The sequence below is a fragment of the Diorhabda sublineata genome, chromosome 6 (assembly GCF_026230105.1).
Source record: "Diorhabda sublineata isolate icDioSubl1.1 chromosome 6, icDioSubl1.1, whole genome shotgun sequence".
Lineage (NCBI taxonomy): Eukaryota > Metazoa > Arthropoda > Insecta > Coleoptera > Chrysomelidae > Diorhabda > Diorhabda sublineata.
The window spans coordinates 28,178,406-28,198,738 of NC_079479.1; the positions used below are offsets into that span (position 1 = coordinate 28,178,406).

Genomic DNA, 20,333 nt, shown 5'->3' on the forward strand with positions numbered 1-20,333 from the left:
TGAGATCCTCCCTTACCATTTGGAGATTTACAATCTCATCTTTAACTGTAGGTGCAGCTAATCAATGTAAGAATTTCAATAGCACATCGATACAAAACCTGTTTCAATTTACATATACTAATAGATATTCAAATGTTGTCATAGTACATTTCCAATGGGGTAACTTGATGAGAAATGTGGAAGAAAACAGAAAAAAGTCAGAGGGACCAGATCTGGGGAACAGATGTCCTGGTGGAACAGCATTTATATGTTTCGATCATTTCCAGTCTTTGCAATCCACTCTTTTGACTGTTTTTTCGTTTCAAAAGTGTAGTGTTGGAATCAAAATTAATTTGCAGTTATGAATCGATGTGAAAAATCGTATATCATTTTGCTTTAACTGCGTCAGTAAGACATGGGAAATGTTAATTCTAATAAACTTTCGGTTCAAAATGAGCAAACGCGATCCAAACGAGCCTTATGTACAATTCTTCAGCTAGTATGTGAGAACTGTTTTCTTTCGATATGCCGATAGTCTCTTCTATTTTTCTAACCTTAATCTGACGGCCATTCAGCACCATTTGATGAACAGTTTCGATGATATCGTTAGTTGTCACAATTTTTGGCCCCTCCAAACGCTCTTCGTCAGTGCGGTGAAGGGTCTCCGTACACAGTTTCTATCTCCTTCATCATTTATTTGGGCGAATTGCCTTTTGTAAACTAATTTAATAACAGCTTAATACACATTTCTCTCCATTTTCAGAAAGACTCATTTATACGATTTTCAAACAAAAACAAAAAGTACAAAGCTACTAAATTTTTAGTGAGAGCCTCTCATTCGAATTTTCACCTACAAACATTTCTAAATTTCTTTTTAATGTTAAAAATGTTCTAGTGGTTTAAAGCTTTGCACACTGCACACTTGTTTTCTATTCTTTACTCTCGATTTTATTCTCAGAATTTCCGTGGAAAAATGTACAGTTTTCTGCTAATATTTTATGAGATTATTTGGTGATTTACAGAGGTATTTGAAAAGTTTCCATTTTCCTACTATCTACAAATCTACATCTAAACAATAAATATTGCAACAGCTAAATCACATTACAGTTCGCAAATCTTTGGTCTTTACGAGATAAAACTATTTGTGGCATCTTTAGCTGCCACACTTCCAAATTGGAAAAATTGGCAATACTATAAATTTATATAAAACATTTTTACGACTTTTATATTGGTGACATTATCGCAATTTTATATTTGCAATTTCGCGTTCCTACTAGTGCTTTTGAATATACGAGGTGTAATGAAAAATTGCAGTTAATTACTTTTTTAATTTTTTTTATAAGGCTTCCGTCCCAATAGGATTTCTGGGGAAGATAAAATGAGGATTAATCATATTAGAAATATAGAGCAGCGACAAAGAAGGAAAAAGAAAGAGTTGGTGTCAGAATAGATGGAGCAGTGAAATCATAGGACAATATGTTTACATAATAACTAGAAGCTTGAAGAACTGGGCACAATAGAACGTGAACTATGACTTCCTAGTCCAGTCACTGTAGTTAAAATTTTACTTAAACCTATCATTAAAACCAATAATAATGATTTTTGGCGCACAAATAGTTTTTGAAGAGTACTTTGAGAAAAAAAAATGATTTTGCGTGCTGCCGACGCTGGAATATGGGAAAAAACACCGGAAAAAATTTTTATTTCGAATATATATATATATATATATATATATATATAAATGCTTTCAGTCACGAAGCTATTGGTTCAATGGTATCAAAGAGCAAGTAATTGCAAGTAATTTTGAAAAAGAGTTATTCAATACTTACCAATTTTCGATCACACCTCGTATGTAATTACTTTTAAAAAGAGAGATAATAGAGTGTATTTGAACGTGACACTAGAAAATTTTGGAGAATTACATAAATAAAAAACAAAAACTCATAAGTATATTCTTTAGTCCTTAGTGAACACATGTAAAGATGTTTCTGAAAACATCCAGTTCACTCCTTATTTGAGAACAACTGTTTCTTCATCACTTGGAATACATTATCTTCAATGAAATAATTTTTATTTACATAGAGGATTCTATATTATGAAAATAGCATATATCGTCAAAATATGAAAAAATTATGGCACATTTCAAAAAAACACGGGTATAAAAATAACCGAATTTTTCTTGGTTGTATATGAATTTTAATAGAACTTAATAACCATCGTCCAAAATATGTGAGGCGTTGAAATTTTATCACCAATTTTGTTTGCATATGGTCAATTAGGTCTCGTTTTGCTATGTGGCAGCTAACAGAAGATTTTTGTGATAAAGCGAGTTTTAAAAATTTTAATTTCTTATGATTTCTTTACTTCATTTCTTATAAGAAAATGATTAATGATTGATTCCATAACTGGTGTAAATAATCTTTCACGATCCCATACATTTTTAACAATTTTATGGTCGTTTGTTTTGCTTTAATTAACAATTTCTCCACGTAACCTATGAAGTATTTTTCAGTGAATGCTCCATTTGACTATACGGAAGCGCTTTAGTAGAAAGTGTTCATTTTAGCTGCAGGACCTGTAAGAAATTAAGTTGGAAATAATTATTAAACGCCGATTGCAATTTTTAGTACCAAAAAAATCTTCCAAATTTAGTATTCTCTATAACAATTATTGCAATCAATTAGACGGTATCTAGCAATCTAAATTTTGTTCGTATGCCATAAAACAAATAATAAATATGAAATTTTTTCAACAAAATATGATGGACTAACTAATATCTTCTTCTGTTAACTTCGCTTCGCTTTAGTTCACTCATTTTCATGTTCAATGTCTTTATAATATTCATTTTCTATGGTTGCAAAATTGTCTTTAACGTAATATAAATATTTTTAATATTTCTATCACCCAGTAGTTTAGTTCATACCATTCTTAATTGTTTTTTGTGGTTTTGTTGGTATCATTCTTATTATATAATTTTTGTCATAGACAGATATACAGTATGTTTCTGAGAAAACCTGCCATAGGATTTCCCATTTTACCATTTAAACTTCATGGTAACCTCGGGTCGCCAGACCCTTCTCGCTCCGGGGGGGCGGTCGACCACCGACCTTTTTCGGTCAGTCTTTCTACTTGTATTTCAATTTTATTGTTTATATAGCAAATAACAATTTTTTTGTTCATATTTTTTTATCTTCTTATTGCTATTTTGTTAAAAGCTATGAAATTATATTTATTTTGGTTTTCGAATGAAAAAAATCAAACAACTTTAACAAATGACAGGTTTGATTAATAGCTTGGAACTGTTTCCTTTTTTGTAGTTTAAAAATCGTTTTCGGGCACCTAGCGTTCTAAAAAATTTTCTGGTCCTCTTAACCAAAAATTATGTTTAAAATTGTTATCGAAAAGCTTTGATTTGAAAAGTACTATTTATTTTGATTTTGTTATATTTCTGATGAAATATTGAACTAAATTGTTGTTATAAAATAAGAAAGTTCCAACTAGATAAAGCAAAATAACATAAAAAATAAACAAAATGAAAATTCAATCAAATAGCGTTAAACAGTTTCATGTCAAATGTAATTTCAGTGCGTTTAATAAAATAGCATTAAGAAGAAATTATGAACAGAAAAAATTGTTATTTAATGTATCAACAATAAAATACAGGTAGAAAGACCGACCCGAAAATATCGGCGGTCGATCGCTCTCCCGGAGCGACAAGGGTCTGGCCGCACAGGTAGGCGACCCGAAGTTAACATAGAGTTTAAATGGTAACATGGGAAATCCTATGGTTGGTTTCCTTTGAAACATACGGTATATAGATTTCATGTATTGTGGTTATGGAAGCATAGGTATACCTGGTTGTTTTCTGATTGAGTGAAATATGTCATCATTCCAATGATTGTTGTCACTCAGTAATAGTTTTCAAAGTCACCTTCTTTCCATAAATAATCGGGGAGTATTTTCAACACTACAGATTTTATCAGACCGTCGAATTGGGCTAAAACGGATATCTGAAGCACCGAATGAATATTTCATACGAACGCATTCATCATATAGTTCACGTCAATTTGGACATGAGAAAAATTGTTACAAAATGGATCCTTAAATGTTGGAATGTTGACCAAAAGCGTGCAAGAGTAGAAACATCGCGTTCGATCTGTGCTCGATTTGAAAACGATGTAGACTTCTTAAACCGAATTATTATTAGGGACGAGTCTTGTGTAAATTTCTATGATCCAGAAACAAAGCAACAATCGATGGAATGGCGATACTCTGGCTCTCCAAGACCTGTGTCCAAAACTCTGCTGGAAAAGTTCTCGTTTCAGTTTTTTGAGATTGCCATGGAGTGATCATGATTGATTTTTTGGATAAAGGTAGAACAATAACTGGAGAGTACTATTCGACATTACTGACCACTCTACGGGAAAAACTAAAGAGAAAGAACGCGGAAAGCTATCCAAAGGCGTTTTGTTTTTGCAGGACAACGCCTCTGTGCACAAATTTCATGTTGCCATGCAAAAAATTCGTGATTTAGTGTTTGAATTAGTAGAACACCTCCCTTATTCACCAGATTTGGCTCCGTCTGACTATCATCTCTTTCCTCAACTGAAAAATAGTTTAAAAGTTCGTAAATTGTTTTCCAACGAGGAGGTAATAAAAGCTGTGGAGATCTGGTTTGCAGAGCAAGAAGAAACATTTTTTTGAAAGGTCTAGAGACGTTGCAGGTTCGCTGTAATAAATGTATCCAATTAAGAGGAGAATATGTTGAGTAATTAAATATTTTTACATTGAAATTTTGTTTAGTTCTATAGTAGGCTAAGAATTTTTCAATATATCCTCGTACACAGTTTCTGTATTCTGCCTCGTCGACTGTTTTTTCTGTCAGTTGGTGGTGTTAATTTAACATTCAACTTATAACTACATTGGAGTTTGAATAAACAACTTTTACTTATTACAAAATTTTGGTGGTAGCATCTCAGCGAATGCACCAAAAATAAAAATGGTAAAAATTTTAATTAGTTCAACGTCTTAGAATAAAACGGGTATTATAACATAACATAATAACAACATAATGAATGGTTTCAATGTTGGACATTTTGCTGTGTGGAAAAATGTTCTGAAATAACTAAAAATAATAGCGCTTTTTGAAACAGGGGATAATATTCTAAAAATATATCTAGAAGAAATTTATCTTAAATACCGGACATTAGTATTACTACCCGGGTTCATACAAACTTCTATTTCATATCAATTTGTTTAAATTTAATTTGCTTTACCAACGTTTCAGTTTTCTATTTCTTTCACATTATTATTTATTATCTGCATTTTTGTTACAAGCGAGTTTTAATTGGTGTCAACTAGAATGAACTAAAGCCTCCATTGATGAGTGTTATGAGCCCTGAGTGATCGATGACGCACTTAAATTGCATTATAAAAAAATATTTTTTATTTATCGATATTTGCTATTGATAACTGGTCAAATATCTTGATAAGAGTCTATCTGTACTTTTATTTTAATAAAATGTTTTTACTTTTCTTTATTCTTCTGAAATTCAACAAATTTTTGACATCCTCCAATTTATTAGTTACATTAAATTGCCTTATGTCTCAAGCAGCTAGAATTGAAAACAATATTTTTCCATTAGCCCTTCAATGATATTATTTTTCAGTGGATAGCTGGATTCACCCGAACTGATTGACACAAACAATTACGGAGTTTGTGTCTTTCAGAGTCATACGGAGCAAGTGGATTCAATATAATGTAACCATTTGCCGTAATTCAGAATGATACTTTTCTGTTTTTGTTCCTGACTTAAATATCGAACAAGTATTATAAGTGAATCCCATTCAACGTTCAGCATGAACTATTATCAATCGTTGTCCTTTTGACCTTTCGTATAATTGTCAAACCAACGTTTCGTTGGTATATATGCTGTGCACGTAAACCTCCTCCAAAAACCAGAATAGACCTTCTACTTTCCTCAATCAAAACTTTTCAATGATTTTTTGTTGTCTTAGTGAGGTTTCTACCACGACAATATCTAAATCATATTTAAGTTTTTGTTTGACTTTTCTGGTACTAACTCAACAGTTTTCTGTTTTATGAAAATCGTGTACTATTCACCTAAAATCTGCGATTTTATATTAGGGTAGAGATGTAATTGGCAGTGCCGGCCTTAGGGTAAGTCGTCCCAATCCTGGCACCTAGGAAGGCCTGATAACTACTCGTAATTAATTGAAGCATCTAATGGAGAAACTAAATCTACTAAACTATATAATTGTATGTTAAAAGCATACTTTTGGTGCGATGCCTATTAATAAATGTCAAAATGCGAACTGTAAAACAAATTCAAAATCGATTATTTCCAAAGTTAATTCCTGTACCTCACAAAAACTACACTTAGAGATCCGCGCAGGTGAATAGCGAACAGGGAGCCGAGGAAAGCTTTATACGTCTCGGATTATTGACGACCTGGACAAGAGGACGGAAAAAGACATTCGATAAATCACTAAAAGAAAATATCCTGCCCCAGGACTCGCGTTGGCAAAGGCTGGCAGTGGTAATGACTACTTTTTGACTCTTCTTGAAAATAGTGAACATTTGTTTGTTTTAAAGGAATGTGGCTGTTTTGGAACTCAAGTTTACTGCATCCTACCACATATTATCTGATAATAAGGAGTCTAGCTCACACTTATCATTTTTTTGATAATGAAACATGTTTAATATTATCTCTTTTGCTTGTTATTTAATAACAACACGCTTATTCCACTTATAATATATGAAACACTCGCTTCGGTATTGATGATACTGAATTGGTGTTAACAATATAAATATGAGAAGAGTATGATGAATTTGAGGATCTGGACAACTTTCTAGTTGGTGGGTAGTATAGTAATAAAATGTTGAATGTGTCGAAATTAGTAATTGAAAATTAAACAAATTTTTGAAATTTCGGATGCATTCGCAAAAAATTTTGAAAAGGCAACGCGAAACCAGTTATCGAGAAATTCCAGATTCAAACGTCAAAAGAAAATATCGTAGAAAATATTAACTAAACTGTGAGCTGAATATTCGATGATAAAGGAGACTTCAATTTTCACAAATTATGTGAACTTTTATGGCAAAGGTCAAAGGGATTCTCACTTGTGTTATATAGAGAAAATGTCCTCAAATTTATTCAAGCCCCAAATGAACAGTATTTGGTGGTTTTCATCGGCAGGAACTTGCACCATGAAAACGGAATTAAGTGTCGCGGCCTTCCAATAAGACCGTTGTACCCTACAACCCGCTGGAAAAACATATTTGAGAATCATTTCCATATTAGATATTGCAAAATATTTGGCTTTGAACAACCTCGAAAGAGAGAGACTGCATCTACTACAGAAACCCATATAAAATTTGTTAAAACCCTAGAATCGTGAATTCATGGCTATTTATTGGGAGGATAATGTGCAAGGGCGCATTGTTATATTTTAATACTTGGCATTTTTCTTATGGTAACCACTTTTTAAGTAACAGCCAATTAAAAACCACAACAGAGCAAAACAAGGAGTTCCGGTTCGATAGAGTACAACAGTTTGAATACCTGGGATGATGGTAACAAATGAAGGGGACGTAATTAAACAATTCCACAAGAGATTGGAAAAGGCAATAAAGCAGCTCTAGGAACTCTAGGAAACCTTTTAAGGTCCAAAGATATCTCAATGGCAAGGAAGCCATGAATTTACTATTATACAACCTATGGTGTTATATGGTAGTGAATGCTGGGTCATTAATGAGAAAGAGGAAAACAGGCTAAATGCATGGAAGAGAAGAGTGTTAAGAAGTATTTATGGAGAGATATGAGTGGAACAAGATGAATGGAGAAGAATAAAGAAAATATATAGTAGGGGCAAAAATACTGCGTTGGTTGGGGAATATAGCTAAAATGGAAGAAAACAGATGAGTGAAAAGAGCCTTAGCAAGTAGAGAAAGCGTAAAAAGAAGAAGAGGGCGTCCGCGTAGAAAATGCCTAGATACATGTAAGGAAGACTTAAAGAAGTTAGACATAGCGAACTGGTGCTACGCAACCGTGAACAAAAGGTGTTGGAGGAAAGCAGTTGAGAAACTTCAAGCCATATAAATTACAAATATTTGCCTTATAGCTTAAACTGTTTTATGGCTCGAAATAAACTAACATAAAGGCGTTCGGAGGACTCATAATCCAACTCTGTTAGAGTAAGGCATAGATATAAGGGTAGTGCATATCATAAAATAACTGGAGGCCAGTCAATTTCTTAAATCTATTACTGATTATTGTTCAAGTCGAACATTCGAAAATCTTTTAGAAGAAGCTTGAACAAGAATATATAAAAACACTAGTACTAGTATGATATAGAAATGTTTATGCATTCTTCACAAACGAATTATAAGAATTTGTGCTGAAATCAGTCGGCTGCAGTTAAAATCAATAATACGAAGACATCGAAAGGAGTGAGCCATTTCAACTATATTAGCTTCAAAATACTACAGAGAAAGGATGAGAATTAAACGATAAGACAAACAACTACTGCTAATTATATCGTATTGTTTTAAATTATGACAAAATTTGAACAAAAACAGTTTCATTTATTGTGTAACGTTTGATCAAAGTGCCAAAACTTAATAGTTCCAAATTTTTTATAATGCTTACTGACATATTAAAACAAACATATTAAAAGTTGGGGCCATAGCAAAAGAACTACGTTCTTATGTTCAGTTTGTTCATCGCCTTGCACCCCGGCGTGGTCGGGTACTTACATCAGAATCTTGTTTTTTGTTTGCTGGAAGTGAGTTCAGAAAATGCGTACATTTCCTCATTAGCTTTTAATCATTTTACTGTGTTAAAATAATATTAGTAGATTGGTATATATGAAGCTTGTTTTATAGACTGCATTATAGACTGATAGTTCAATTGTTTGAGTTAATCATTATGCATTAGATTTCGGTTCTTCTTCAAAACATTTATTAAACAAAACACTAATGGCTTCAACATTTCGTCTGTTACTTTCACCTGGGACTTTATTTTCTCTACGAGAGTTGAGAGAAATTTTTTTCGGTCTAGTGTGCCAATAAGGTTTATAAATTGATATTTTATTTATTATTTATTAACGGAGATATGATACAATCATGAAAATTTTAGATTGGTCTCTCTTTTTATCTCGAAATTAATCCACAAAACTTTTGTTAGAATCTTTATAGTTTGCCTTATATTTATTTGGCAATAAAGGTATTGAATCTATGTGAGTGCTTAATCTTTGACTACAGTCACTGTAATAAACAACCAGTGATTGTGAAGGAAACCATTTTATACGCAATAGGGAGAAACAATTTTTCATTTGTACAGAAGGTATCTCATAAGTAATGTCGGTTTTCATATGTGAAAATTTCTGCGCTTAAATTTAAGAATAGCGTAAGTTGTTAAGTCTAGTCCCTAATTCTATTTTTTATCTATTGATGACGCTTATTGTATTTATAAGAAATAGTACCAAGAACGATAAATTTGAAATTCGTGTATTATTAAGACAATATTGTATACAAAAGTTTGAAGAAGACATGGCAGCAAGGAAAATTTTTGAAATTGAAGGTAAGCAGTTGAAAATCAACCTAGTATCAGCCGATTATCAGACTCTCTTAGACCTTCTAAAGATATCTTACATCACCATTTAAAATCTTTAGGTTAGGTCTATAAAAATTGTGGAATAGTGCCATACGAAATTCAACCCAAATATCGATTTGAAGTGTGTAAATATCTCCTTGGCCTGTCAAAAGATTATTTGACTAGACGCATTGTTATTTGCGATGAAAAATAAATTTATCCCAACAACCTGAACATGGAAAATTAGTTGTTGGACAATTACCAGAGGCCGTCGCAAAGAGAGGTTGATTCGAGGAGAAAAAAGTTTTTTGAAGTTTGGATGTGCTATCAATCACAGTAAGCTGATATAGATGTATGAAAGCAGATTTTCTTACAACAAGACAAGAAAAAAAATAATAAATCCAACAACAAGCGCAAAAAACCGTATAGAGTGATGTGTCTCTCGCAAAATTAAAATCGTATGATAGTTTTCAGCTACGTTTAAATTGACCACAAAAATAGCGCAAAAACGATCAAAGAAGATCAAGCGAAACTCAATTCGGCTGCAGAAATTGGTTGGGAACACGAGAAGCACTTTTGGCACTGATTATATTACTATAAAAATGCCGGGACCAACGGAAAGATGTATTTGCAGACTTTATCGATTACGAAAAGGCATTCGGTCGAGTAAAATACGACAATTTGATAAATATATTAAGGGAAAAAGGAGTTGATAGTTCCGACGAAAGAATAATCGAAAAATTATATTGGCCCCAAAGAGTGGGCATTCGATTCAACGGAAAATCGATAGAAGGATGCAAAATCTTAAGAGGAGTCAGACAAGGTTGCATACTTTCACCATTTCTGCTTAATGTGTATTCAGATAAGATCTTTAAGCAAGCTAGACACAACTTATCATATGGAGTAAAAATTAAAGGTAAACTTATAAATACAATCAGATACACAGACGATACAGTTGTAATGTGTGACGATTAACTAAAAATTAACTGTTCTAAAGCAAAATATATATAAAACGGACAAACGATTCAAAGAATATCCGGTTTCAAATATCTTGGTTGCTACATTACCGAACAACTGGATCCCGATAAGGAAATAAAATGTCGAATTGAGGTAGCTCGTACATTTTTTAAAATGAGATCACTCTTCTCCAATGAAAATTTAAAATTTCAACTCCGTAAATGGATGATCAAATGTTACATATGGTCAGTTCTCTTATGTGGGGTCTAAGCATGGACTTTAGAAATATCTACCATTAATCGCTTAGAGGCTTTTGAAATGTGGTTATATAGAGGCATGCTCAAGGTACCGTGGACAGCTATGCAAACAAACGATGCAATACTTAACAGAGCAAATGCGGTTCGTGAGTTGGTGGATAACATTAAATGCAGGAAAATAGCTTATTTGGTACACATAATGCGTGGTAGCCGGTTTAGTATCCTTCAGTTGATTATGATGTTGAAGGTCATAGACGAATTGGAAGTAAACAAGCCTCTTGGTTGAAGAATATTAGAGAATGGACTGGGACAGTTATTTAAGCTAGCTCAAGATAGAGAGAGTTTTGCCATGCTGATCGCTAACGTCAAGGGAACGCTAAGAAGAATTATGATTCCTATAGATTGGTAATTTATTATCGGGAGTAGCAGATATACTGGAAAGTTTTTTAACATTCAAACAGCTAGTACTTCTATGTTTAACTTAAAAGTGGTTCTGTAATAGATGCCGCATATCTAGGAATGCTGTTATGCTAAAACACTTTTTAGATTTCTAGAAATTTCCAATTTTAAGAAAGGGTAAATCGTTATGAAAATCAACAAAAAAAAACAAATTCAGAATCTATGATTTTTTGGACATGTAGGAGAATAAATGTTTCAACAGAAATGTATTACAGTTTTCCGTATTACTTAGTAAATTGAATAAACATTTTCTGTTTGTTTATTGAAAATATTTTCGTTGTATGATGGATTATATCGAGTTTTGTGGACTTTTGACTTCAACTACGTATTCAGAGCTTAAAATATGAGGTCAATTTTTCCAAAAAAAAACCTTTGAAATTTTCATAACCTGCTCAACTAAAATGATACCATAAAGGATATTATTAATTAGTTTTCTCATTAGGCTTTGTCCAATTTGACTATCTATTATTGATAAAAAAATTATCTATTTTAATACTTAAATTCAACTACAAATATGGTTTTCCAATGTTTTGTTTCAAAAAAATACATACTAGTTTACGCGATTATCATTTATTATGTAGTCCCCGTATTTTCCGAATGAACTTATAGACTAAATGATGATTTTGACGCTGTAAGCATTTAAAACAAGAAGTTTATTCTCCAGATAACTTTGCAAAATGTTTGCGATGAATTACTTTGACTGATTAACAATTATTTTTTGGATAGTTTGAACAAACTCTGTACTTTGTCTATATTGAAAAATAATATGATAATTTTTTCATTGAAAACCCGCCCCCGTATTGTTTTTCCTATAGATTTTTTCACGATCTAAGAAAGTAACTTATATTTATACCCATCGCCTTTGAGTCAGTCATTACGAGACATGAAACAGTTTGTATTAGAATCAAATAAAATTTTATAAAACTCAAATATCTCTATAAACTATAAAAAGAATGTTAGGTATTTCAATATAATGGTGCATGCCTGCACAATACGCTTCCAATAAACAGCTAAAAATTTACAATTTTTGGATAGTAAAGGCACATTCTTTTGTAGTGATGAATACTATACATTAATGAGTATATTTAACAGTTTTTTTGAAAGAAACTCTACAAATTTATAATATTTTTAATTGAGTATAAATCTTTTTGTTCTACTTTCCATCTGATCCTCTAAGTTCTATATTAAAGTTTTACGGTTGGAAACTAACTTTGATAGAAAATGAATATGAATCTCTTATCTATGATAATAACAACAAAAGATTGTTAATACGCCCGTAAATAAAATACTGATTTTACCTTTACAAAAAATCTTGAATATTTCACCTCGTCCAATCGTCACTAGAAGATAACGGAGAAAACGCAGATCCATGGTTGTGAATTTTTGTAAGCGTTATGTCAGGACTCATATCATTTTTGCTCCTATTACCTTCATGCCCCATAATGGAGTCTATTGAAAATCCTGGTTTAATTTTCTTAATGTCCGTTGTACCGTATTCTTCTGAATCGGAAACTGTAGTAACACTAGATGGTTGAACAGGCACCGGTTTGCAGATCGTAGGTTGAGGTAACAAACCAAGATGACTGAGACTTATTCTCGATAAATCTATAGGACTTAACAACGGTAGATTTGTAGGGAGATTTGTTGGAATTCCTGGAATATAAGGGTAAGGATTGTGCATACTAGTATGGCTGAAAATGCTGTGATGATAATTTTCTTGACTTGAGAGAAACGAAGCTACCATCGCCGACGCGTGATGATCGCGTAACATAATATTCGGTGAAGGTCTTTTGTATCTTTTTCTTCTTCTTAAAAAGCTTCCGTTGTCGAACATATCTTCCGCTAAAGGATCCAGCGTCCAATAATTTCCTTTTCCTGGATTCCCCGGCTCTCTAGGAATTTTAATAAAACAGTCATTCAACGAAAGATTATGCCTGATAGAATTTTGCCAAGCTGGAAATTTTTCTCTATAATAATGGAATCTTGACATTATGAATTCACATATACCGCTTAGAGTTAATTTTTTATGAGGTGACTGTAATATCGCCATCGTTATTAAAGCTATGTAAGAATAGGGAGGTTTTATGAGTTGATGACTGGATTTTTTCGATTTCTCTTTTTCTTGTTTAACTTCTGGAGATTCTATTGTGGACCCTCTCAAGTCTAAGGGACTATCAGGTACGGAATATCTTGCATCGTTGTCACTGGTCGTCAAATGACGACAATTTTCCTCCATAGTCAGCATTTAAAAAAATAGCACTTGTCACTTCGAACGAATGAATGACGGTTATCACTCGCTTATATACGTACCATTTACTACGGTTTTTTTTATCGCGAGATTGATAAGAAAAAAGATAAGGACGATCGGTGTGTGTTCACTGTACGGATTCAAGATTATATCTGACTAGAGAAATGTTATCCCAATATTTTGATGACAAGAACAATGATGGTTCAAGCCACCGCATTTCCGGCGGTGTGTACGAAAACAAAGCGGTGTAGGGGGTGGGGGTAAATGGAAAGACTCCGCCTTGTTCGCCCCCTAGTCACGCCTATCTCACCCTAAGGTATGAGGTTTACGTTGGCATTGTCACCGACGAGAGTTATATCATGTTGGTTACAGCGACGTCTCTAACTAGGGAATTTACGCAAAATAATAATGTATTTATGGTAATAATCATAATACCTTTTATTGGAATTCAATCTATTTCAATTTATTGAATGCTTAATAAATCTAATAAAAAACATATACATACATAATTATCTTCGAACGTATAATAATAAATATATTAATTTGAAGAACATATACCGTGAAAATAATATTATTTCACTAGTGTAGTACTGAAAACTCATTGTATTAATAAAATGATTTATAAAATAGTATCTAGTACTAACTAAACAAGGAAAAATATTTTAAAATTTACGCTGGGATTACAATGCCTCACTATTAAACCTGATTAGTCAGAAAAAAGTGAGAGCCATTTAAGTGAAGCTACGTTAGTTATTTTCAAAACAATGAATTTAAAACAATTTCGTGTATTTATCATTGCTCCTTGTGAAAAAAATAATGTAAAAGCTCAACAATGGCTTCAAAAGTGTTTTCCGGATTCTGCTCCATCGATTGCGGTTAACGTTCTGGTCCACCAATTGTGGTGGTTACTCCAGACAACATCAAAAAAGTACACGAATTGATTTATATCTGATCGTAAATTGAAATTGCATGAGATAGCTGAGACCATAAAGATATCAGAAGCCCGAGTGTTTGAAATTATTCATGAACATTTTACCATTACCATGAGAAAGCTTTTTTCAAAATGGGTACCGCGTTTACTCACAATCTGCTAAAAACAACAACGTGTAGATGATTCAGAGCAGTATTTGACCATGTTAACACGTAATAAATCATATTTCTTGCGTCGATATATGACAATGAATGAAACATGGATCTAGCACTTCCCTCCGGAATCAAAACGATCATCATCTGAGTGGGCTGCAGCTGCTAAAAGAGAGATCAATCAACAGTGAATACTACATGGTGTTATTGGATTGTTTTAATGCAAAAATCAAGGGAAAAAGGCCTCATATGTCGAAGAACAAACCACTGTTTCACCAAAACAATGTACCGATTCACGGTCGAAGGCAACGGTGGTTAAATCGAATTCGAATTGCTTCCTCATCCACCTTATAGTCCATATCTGGCATTCAGTGACTACTGGCTATTCGCTGATCTCAAAAAATGTTAGCCGGTAAGAAATTCAGCTCAAATGAAGAAGTAACTGAAGCCTATTTTGAGGTAGAAGATAAATCCTTCTACAAGCACGGCATCGAGAAGTTAAAGAAGCGTTGAAATGGTCTTGAAGGAGACTACATTAATGAATAAGATGAATTTGAGATATATATATCGAGCGTGTTTCATGTTTTATAAACTAAAATACCGGATTGAGATAACTTTTACCCTGAAGTAATGGAGTAGGAAATCCAAGAAATAGTTTGTTACCGATTAAATCCGCTGGTATGTATGAAGTTGTCGTTTTTCTTGGTATTACTACCCTCTACCGGCCTTGACTTCCTTGAGTTTTCTTCCTCGGTTGCTCCCTTCCAGACCTGCCATGCCTTCTTCTAATTGCGGATCTTTAGATTGATTTCATCTTCTGCGACTTCTCGTATACCCAGCTTGAGTTTATTCGAGACGTCACCGGAAAAACGAAGTTCATTTCCAAAGACACAAGGTTTTCATTTTAAATGTGCCTCTAAACGATGTAATCATGAAAGTTTTCTAAGCATATAGAAATACAGACGCAGTTTTGTTGGATTTGGGACCTGCACATTAAAAAATATCAGGCGTCACCACCATTGCATCGTATATTCTTCCAGTAAAACAAGTGATTAGAAATTAGATTTATAACCCCCTTGATTAGTGAAAGAGCTCAGAGTTGATATTAAAATACAATGAAAATTATCTATCTACTCATCTCTGGGAACTCAAGTGCTAACGAAGTTTTTTTTGTTTGGAACCCATACCTTTAAAAATGAAGATGTGGCCTTACCAATAGAATGAAGTGATCATAAATAAATACATAGATTTTTGTACACTTTTCACAAATAATTTTGTGTAAATTCAAAAAACAAATGTACGAAGGTTATTTGAAAAGTTTTCAATCTGACACGGAAAACAAACTATCCCAAAAAACGGTTGTTATCACTTTTCTGGCTTATAAAACCGTCTTGCCCATTTAGGAGCAGGCCCCCCATTCCCAATCCACTGTCTTGACTGTTATTTCGTTTCAATAGTGTAGTGGTAGATCCAAATTTCATCTACAGTTATGAATCGGTGCAAGAAATAACTCATTTTGCTTAAGCTGCGTCAATAAGTATAAGACCTGGAAAATGTTCATTCGAAAGTACTTGCATGATTCTTCAGTCAGTATATGGGTTTTGCGCCATTTTGATATGCCGATTGATTTTTCTATCTCTCTAACCTCAATCGGACAAGAATAATTGGTGAGATCTTAAGGTTGAGGTTGGAGACTTTTCAGGCAACTAAGGATGCTACCAAGATCAGGATTTCTAAAGACAGTATTCCTCATTAGTTTATAAGCATGGGGCAGAGCTGCAGAGCATTATAATATATTAAAAATATACGTATTTCTCCCAAGAAGCAAAGAATAAGGTCAAAATAAAATAAATGGCTTATGTAGAAAGTACGGAACATTTCCATTCGACACCACAAGGAGCGCTTTGACCACTTTTATTTTGGTATTTTCGGATGCGGTATTATGCGATATTTGAATTTGAAATGTACGCTGCAATTGAAAATCTTTGGACTGGGTGCAGATTCTGATTGTTGGGTAAAAACTTGAAATCTTGGAACTTATAGGCAAGTACGTTAAGTGTACGGAAACAGCGTAATAAATGGTAGGTCTCTTTAGAAATGGTACATTCATTTTAAATATGGTTGAACTAAATTTCATGATGAAAAGAAAGTGGACGCCCGACCATTTTGAGTGGTGAACTGGTTACTAGAGTTTTGTGAAAACCTTTGTTTCGCGATAACGAAATTTTCGATTCTAATAGTATAACAGAATTTATTCTTTGAAATTATAAAACAGAAGCTAAGCTACAACAAAAAAATTTGTGCAATATGGGTAGCAAAATTGCTTACTAGTACGGTCAAATTAGACCAAAAAATAAGAATGAAGTTACATCAATTCACAATAAGCTGAAAACCTGCTTTGACAACGACGAAGAGCCGTAGTGCACGTTAAGAAGAAATCCCCAATACTGTTTAGGATTATCTCAATTGCTTCAATTTATTTGTTTACTATGTAAAAACGTTATGATATTCTCACTGCAAACTACCAAGTGCCGATGTCTTTAGTAAAGCCAATCAGGTACCTATGCTCGAAACTTTTAACGTCACTGATAAAACTGTAGAATTTGTGGATAAGTTTGTTCTCGCGTATTTGTATGCTGGGTAGTCACCACTCTTCCAATTTCAAGCACCAGCAGCATACAGAATCATTCGTAATACCTAAAACAAGAAGATGGCATCTTAGATGACCTTCTTTGGTCGAGCTATTCGAATTCCATATTAAAATTTTTTCTCAGAACACTCTACGGTATTCTGTTAGCAAATGGTAGCTACTACAACTTCCTACATGAGTATCGAAAGATCATTCAAAGCTTAGACAAAATGAAATTAGACAAGGTGTAACTCCATTAACTCAAAACCCAATATGTAATGAACATGCGTTATAATAATATTTCCAGCTTCATTTCCAGATCTGAATCAACTTGGCTATTATTATTATTAGTGCCACACCTTTAATAACCTTCGGGCTGGTGAAGTTGATTTATATTGAAAAAAAATCACACAAAATAAAAATAATGTGTGAATAAGGATTTATCAGCATTATCTAAATACGAAAAATTTGAGCAAGATTAGTTACTTTTCGAATGATAAGAGCTTAAAAATGTCATTTTATACACACTTAAAACCATACTTTAGGGATTTCATTTAACAATGCGGATTATGAGTTAAGATAACATACACCTAAAGGGATTAAACTTGTTGAACTTATAATAAAAATGTTTTTTTATGATGCAATTTTAGCAGATCGTTTTATCTAAGGCAATAATTGACCTTGAGTTTATTTTAACCTTTAGACTGAACCAATGTGTATGCTATTTTTAAACTGAAATGAAAAATTAATTTGATAAAGTTCTGCTTGTTTGCGTGGCGTTGGGAGCGTGCATACACAGCAGTCTCAGCAAGGCGCAGAGCAGAGTTTTCATACTTCTTACTTTTCGGAAATTGCCATTTTACTGTTAATGTAAAAAACGACAGAGAGAATTTCGGATGCATATTAAGACTTAGACGAAAGGAATGTTTCTAAAATTATACTCAAAACTGAAAGAACATGAGCTTCACTATTATTTTAGAATGTCAGTGGATTATTCAAAGCAGGTTAAACATTGAGGCGTTTTACAAAATCGATTAAATATCCTATTATTAAATGCTTAATCGCTTTTAGGAAACTGGAGCTGCTGCTGAAAATGGAAGAGCTAGTAGATTCACAGTAACAAACACTTATGGCTCATAGAAATTTTTGTAATATCTTAAGACGTTTTTAATCCTAGGTATTTCTGTATTGATCTAAATAATGGTGGCGAAGAATCCGTGATTTAAGATTCAGCTGATTCCTAAGGAGAATACCATTGACACCTGCGCGTAAATAACAAAAGTTAACTTGAGCATTATTTAACAAAAGTCTCATATATTTTTTTTAATTAATTCGATTTAATGATCGTACTGAGTTGATTGTATTGGATGAAAGCATGATATGACAAGTATTTAGGGATAGTGTGGATACTGCTTCAACTTATTGACGCTATATGCCATCAGTTAATTTTTATTGATGATAATGTGAAGCCACAACGACCTGCGGTGGTTTTAGAAGAAATAGAAAATTAAGATTTTCCTCATCTACTGTTTCCATCCAGGTCCTCTAACCTGTATGACATGGAGCATGTTTGGGATAATTACGAAAACCGCGACCGGAAACCTGCACAAGACTTTAGAATTTTTCTTTCACGAGTTTGTGCAAAATTTACTGGACAAGTTGAAAGCATGCAAAGATGTGCATGCCTGCCAATATTTTATTTTTGCAATGGGGGTATTTTATATAAAACGAAAAATTATCTTTCCAACCATTTTGCAATCCTATAAACTCATTTATAATTGGAAAAGGTCTGGATATTAAGTATTGAGCTCAAACTATTAAGATTCAGTGTCAGTCAATTAAGCTTGGCTTTTTCCTAAGGTTGTTTTGTTGAACATTTAAAATATTTGACGTATCCTTATCACACTTAACAGAATACAATTACTATCTAAGTATAATTTTTCAATTCTTCGAATATTTTCGTAATATCTGATGTATTTCCCCTTCATGAAAATAAAATCCAGACAACATAATGGACATGACTCATTTCGACACGACAGTCGCTTTTAATTTAAGTTGGTCTTAATCTCAAAGGTGCAAGTCGGTTCGAAGGTCAGAGATTAGGTTATAGAATATGAAACAACAAGATAAATTGAAATTGAAACAAACCAAACTACATTTATTTTTTTAAACGTTAATTAAATTACTGAAATGTTTTGAAAACATTTTATAAACTAAGGATATCTGGATGTAAATCATAAATTGGAGCTTTGAAAAAATTTACAAGCATTAGTTGACCGTCTTTTCCTCCTCCGAATCCAATGTAACCCACGGCCAATTTGAGGTTTCTATACTGTTGAAGCCATGATTTGGTCATGCTGGTCAGCTATTTATATTTTGGGCCATACACTGCTCGCATTACACTGTTTAATATCCATTATAGCAATCCATTATGGCAAACTTGTAACCTATAAAATTACAATGGTCAATTAACGTAAAATATTCTTTTTTTCATTAGTAAAAATCATAAAAATGAAAGTATATAACGACCATTGTCTACTGTATGAAAAGTAAACAACTATGTGAAGAATCTCACTACTCAAAAGATCTTTCAACGTATATTGTGGGCCCACGTGCACACACCAACAACGTCTTCAACATAATGCATGCAGTTGAGAAAGTTTTTGATAAGTTTTTTACATAATTCGTGTGCTCCGCTAATCTTGGAGAAAAGTCCAACTGTCTCGTATCCTTTATAAATCTATGCGAAGAAGGACATTCCAACATCCCCCTGTCATTTAAACAGGTTCTCATCCTCGTGTCATAGTTTTGCGTAGACTCCTTCTACTCCCCTAAGTTCTATGGGAGGTCTTGTCTTTTTGTTAAGAGTTAGCCTGTTGGCTATACACTCTTGTCTTCTTGGTTTTCTGAACGTCTTAATGTGTGTATTGTAGTTGCCTTGGGTAAACTCTTTACAACCTTCTTCGGCAAGAAGAGATCTTATCTGACACGTCGTTTGCCGTCTTCACAGCTGACCTCTATGTATAACTCGGCACTTGCTTATGAAGTGCGAATCCACAACTACAGCTTCGATGGAATTTCAATTCAATTCAAATTTCTTCGTT

General features: G+C 33.2%; 1 protein-coding gene across 1 annotated transcript; it reads right to left on the reverse strand.

Annotated features, from left to right (window-relative positions):
• Positions 1-1,879: 1,879 nt before the first annotated feature.
• LOC130445313 (forkhead box protein D3-like) lies at positions 1,880-13,678 on the reverse strand. The gene is made up of 2 exons (XM_056780879.1): positions 12,568-13,678; positions 1,880-2,554 (listed from the first exon to the last, which is right to left on the reverse strand). Exon 1 carries the CDS (start codon positions 13,512-13,514, stop codon positions 12,591-12,593), a length of 924 nt encoding a protein of 307 aa, XP_056636857.1. The 5' UTR covers positions 13,515-13,678; the 3' UTR covers positions 1,880-2,554; positions 12,568-12,590.
• Between the last annotated feature and the right edge of the window lie 6,655 nt (positions 13,679-20,333).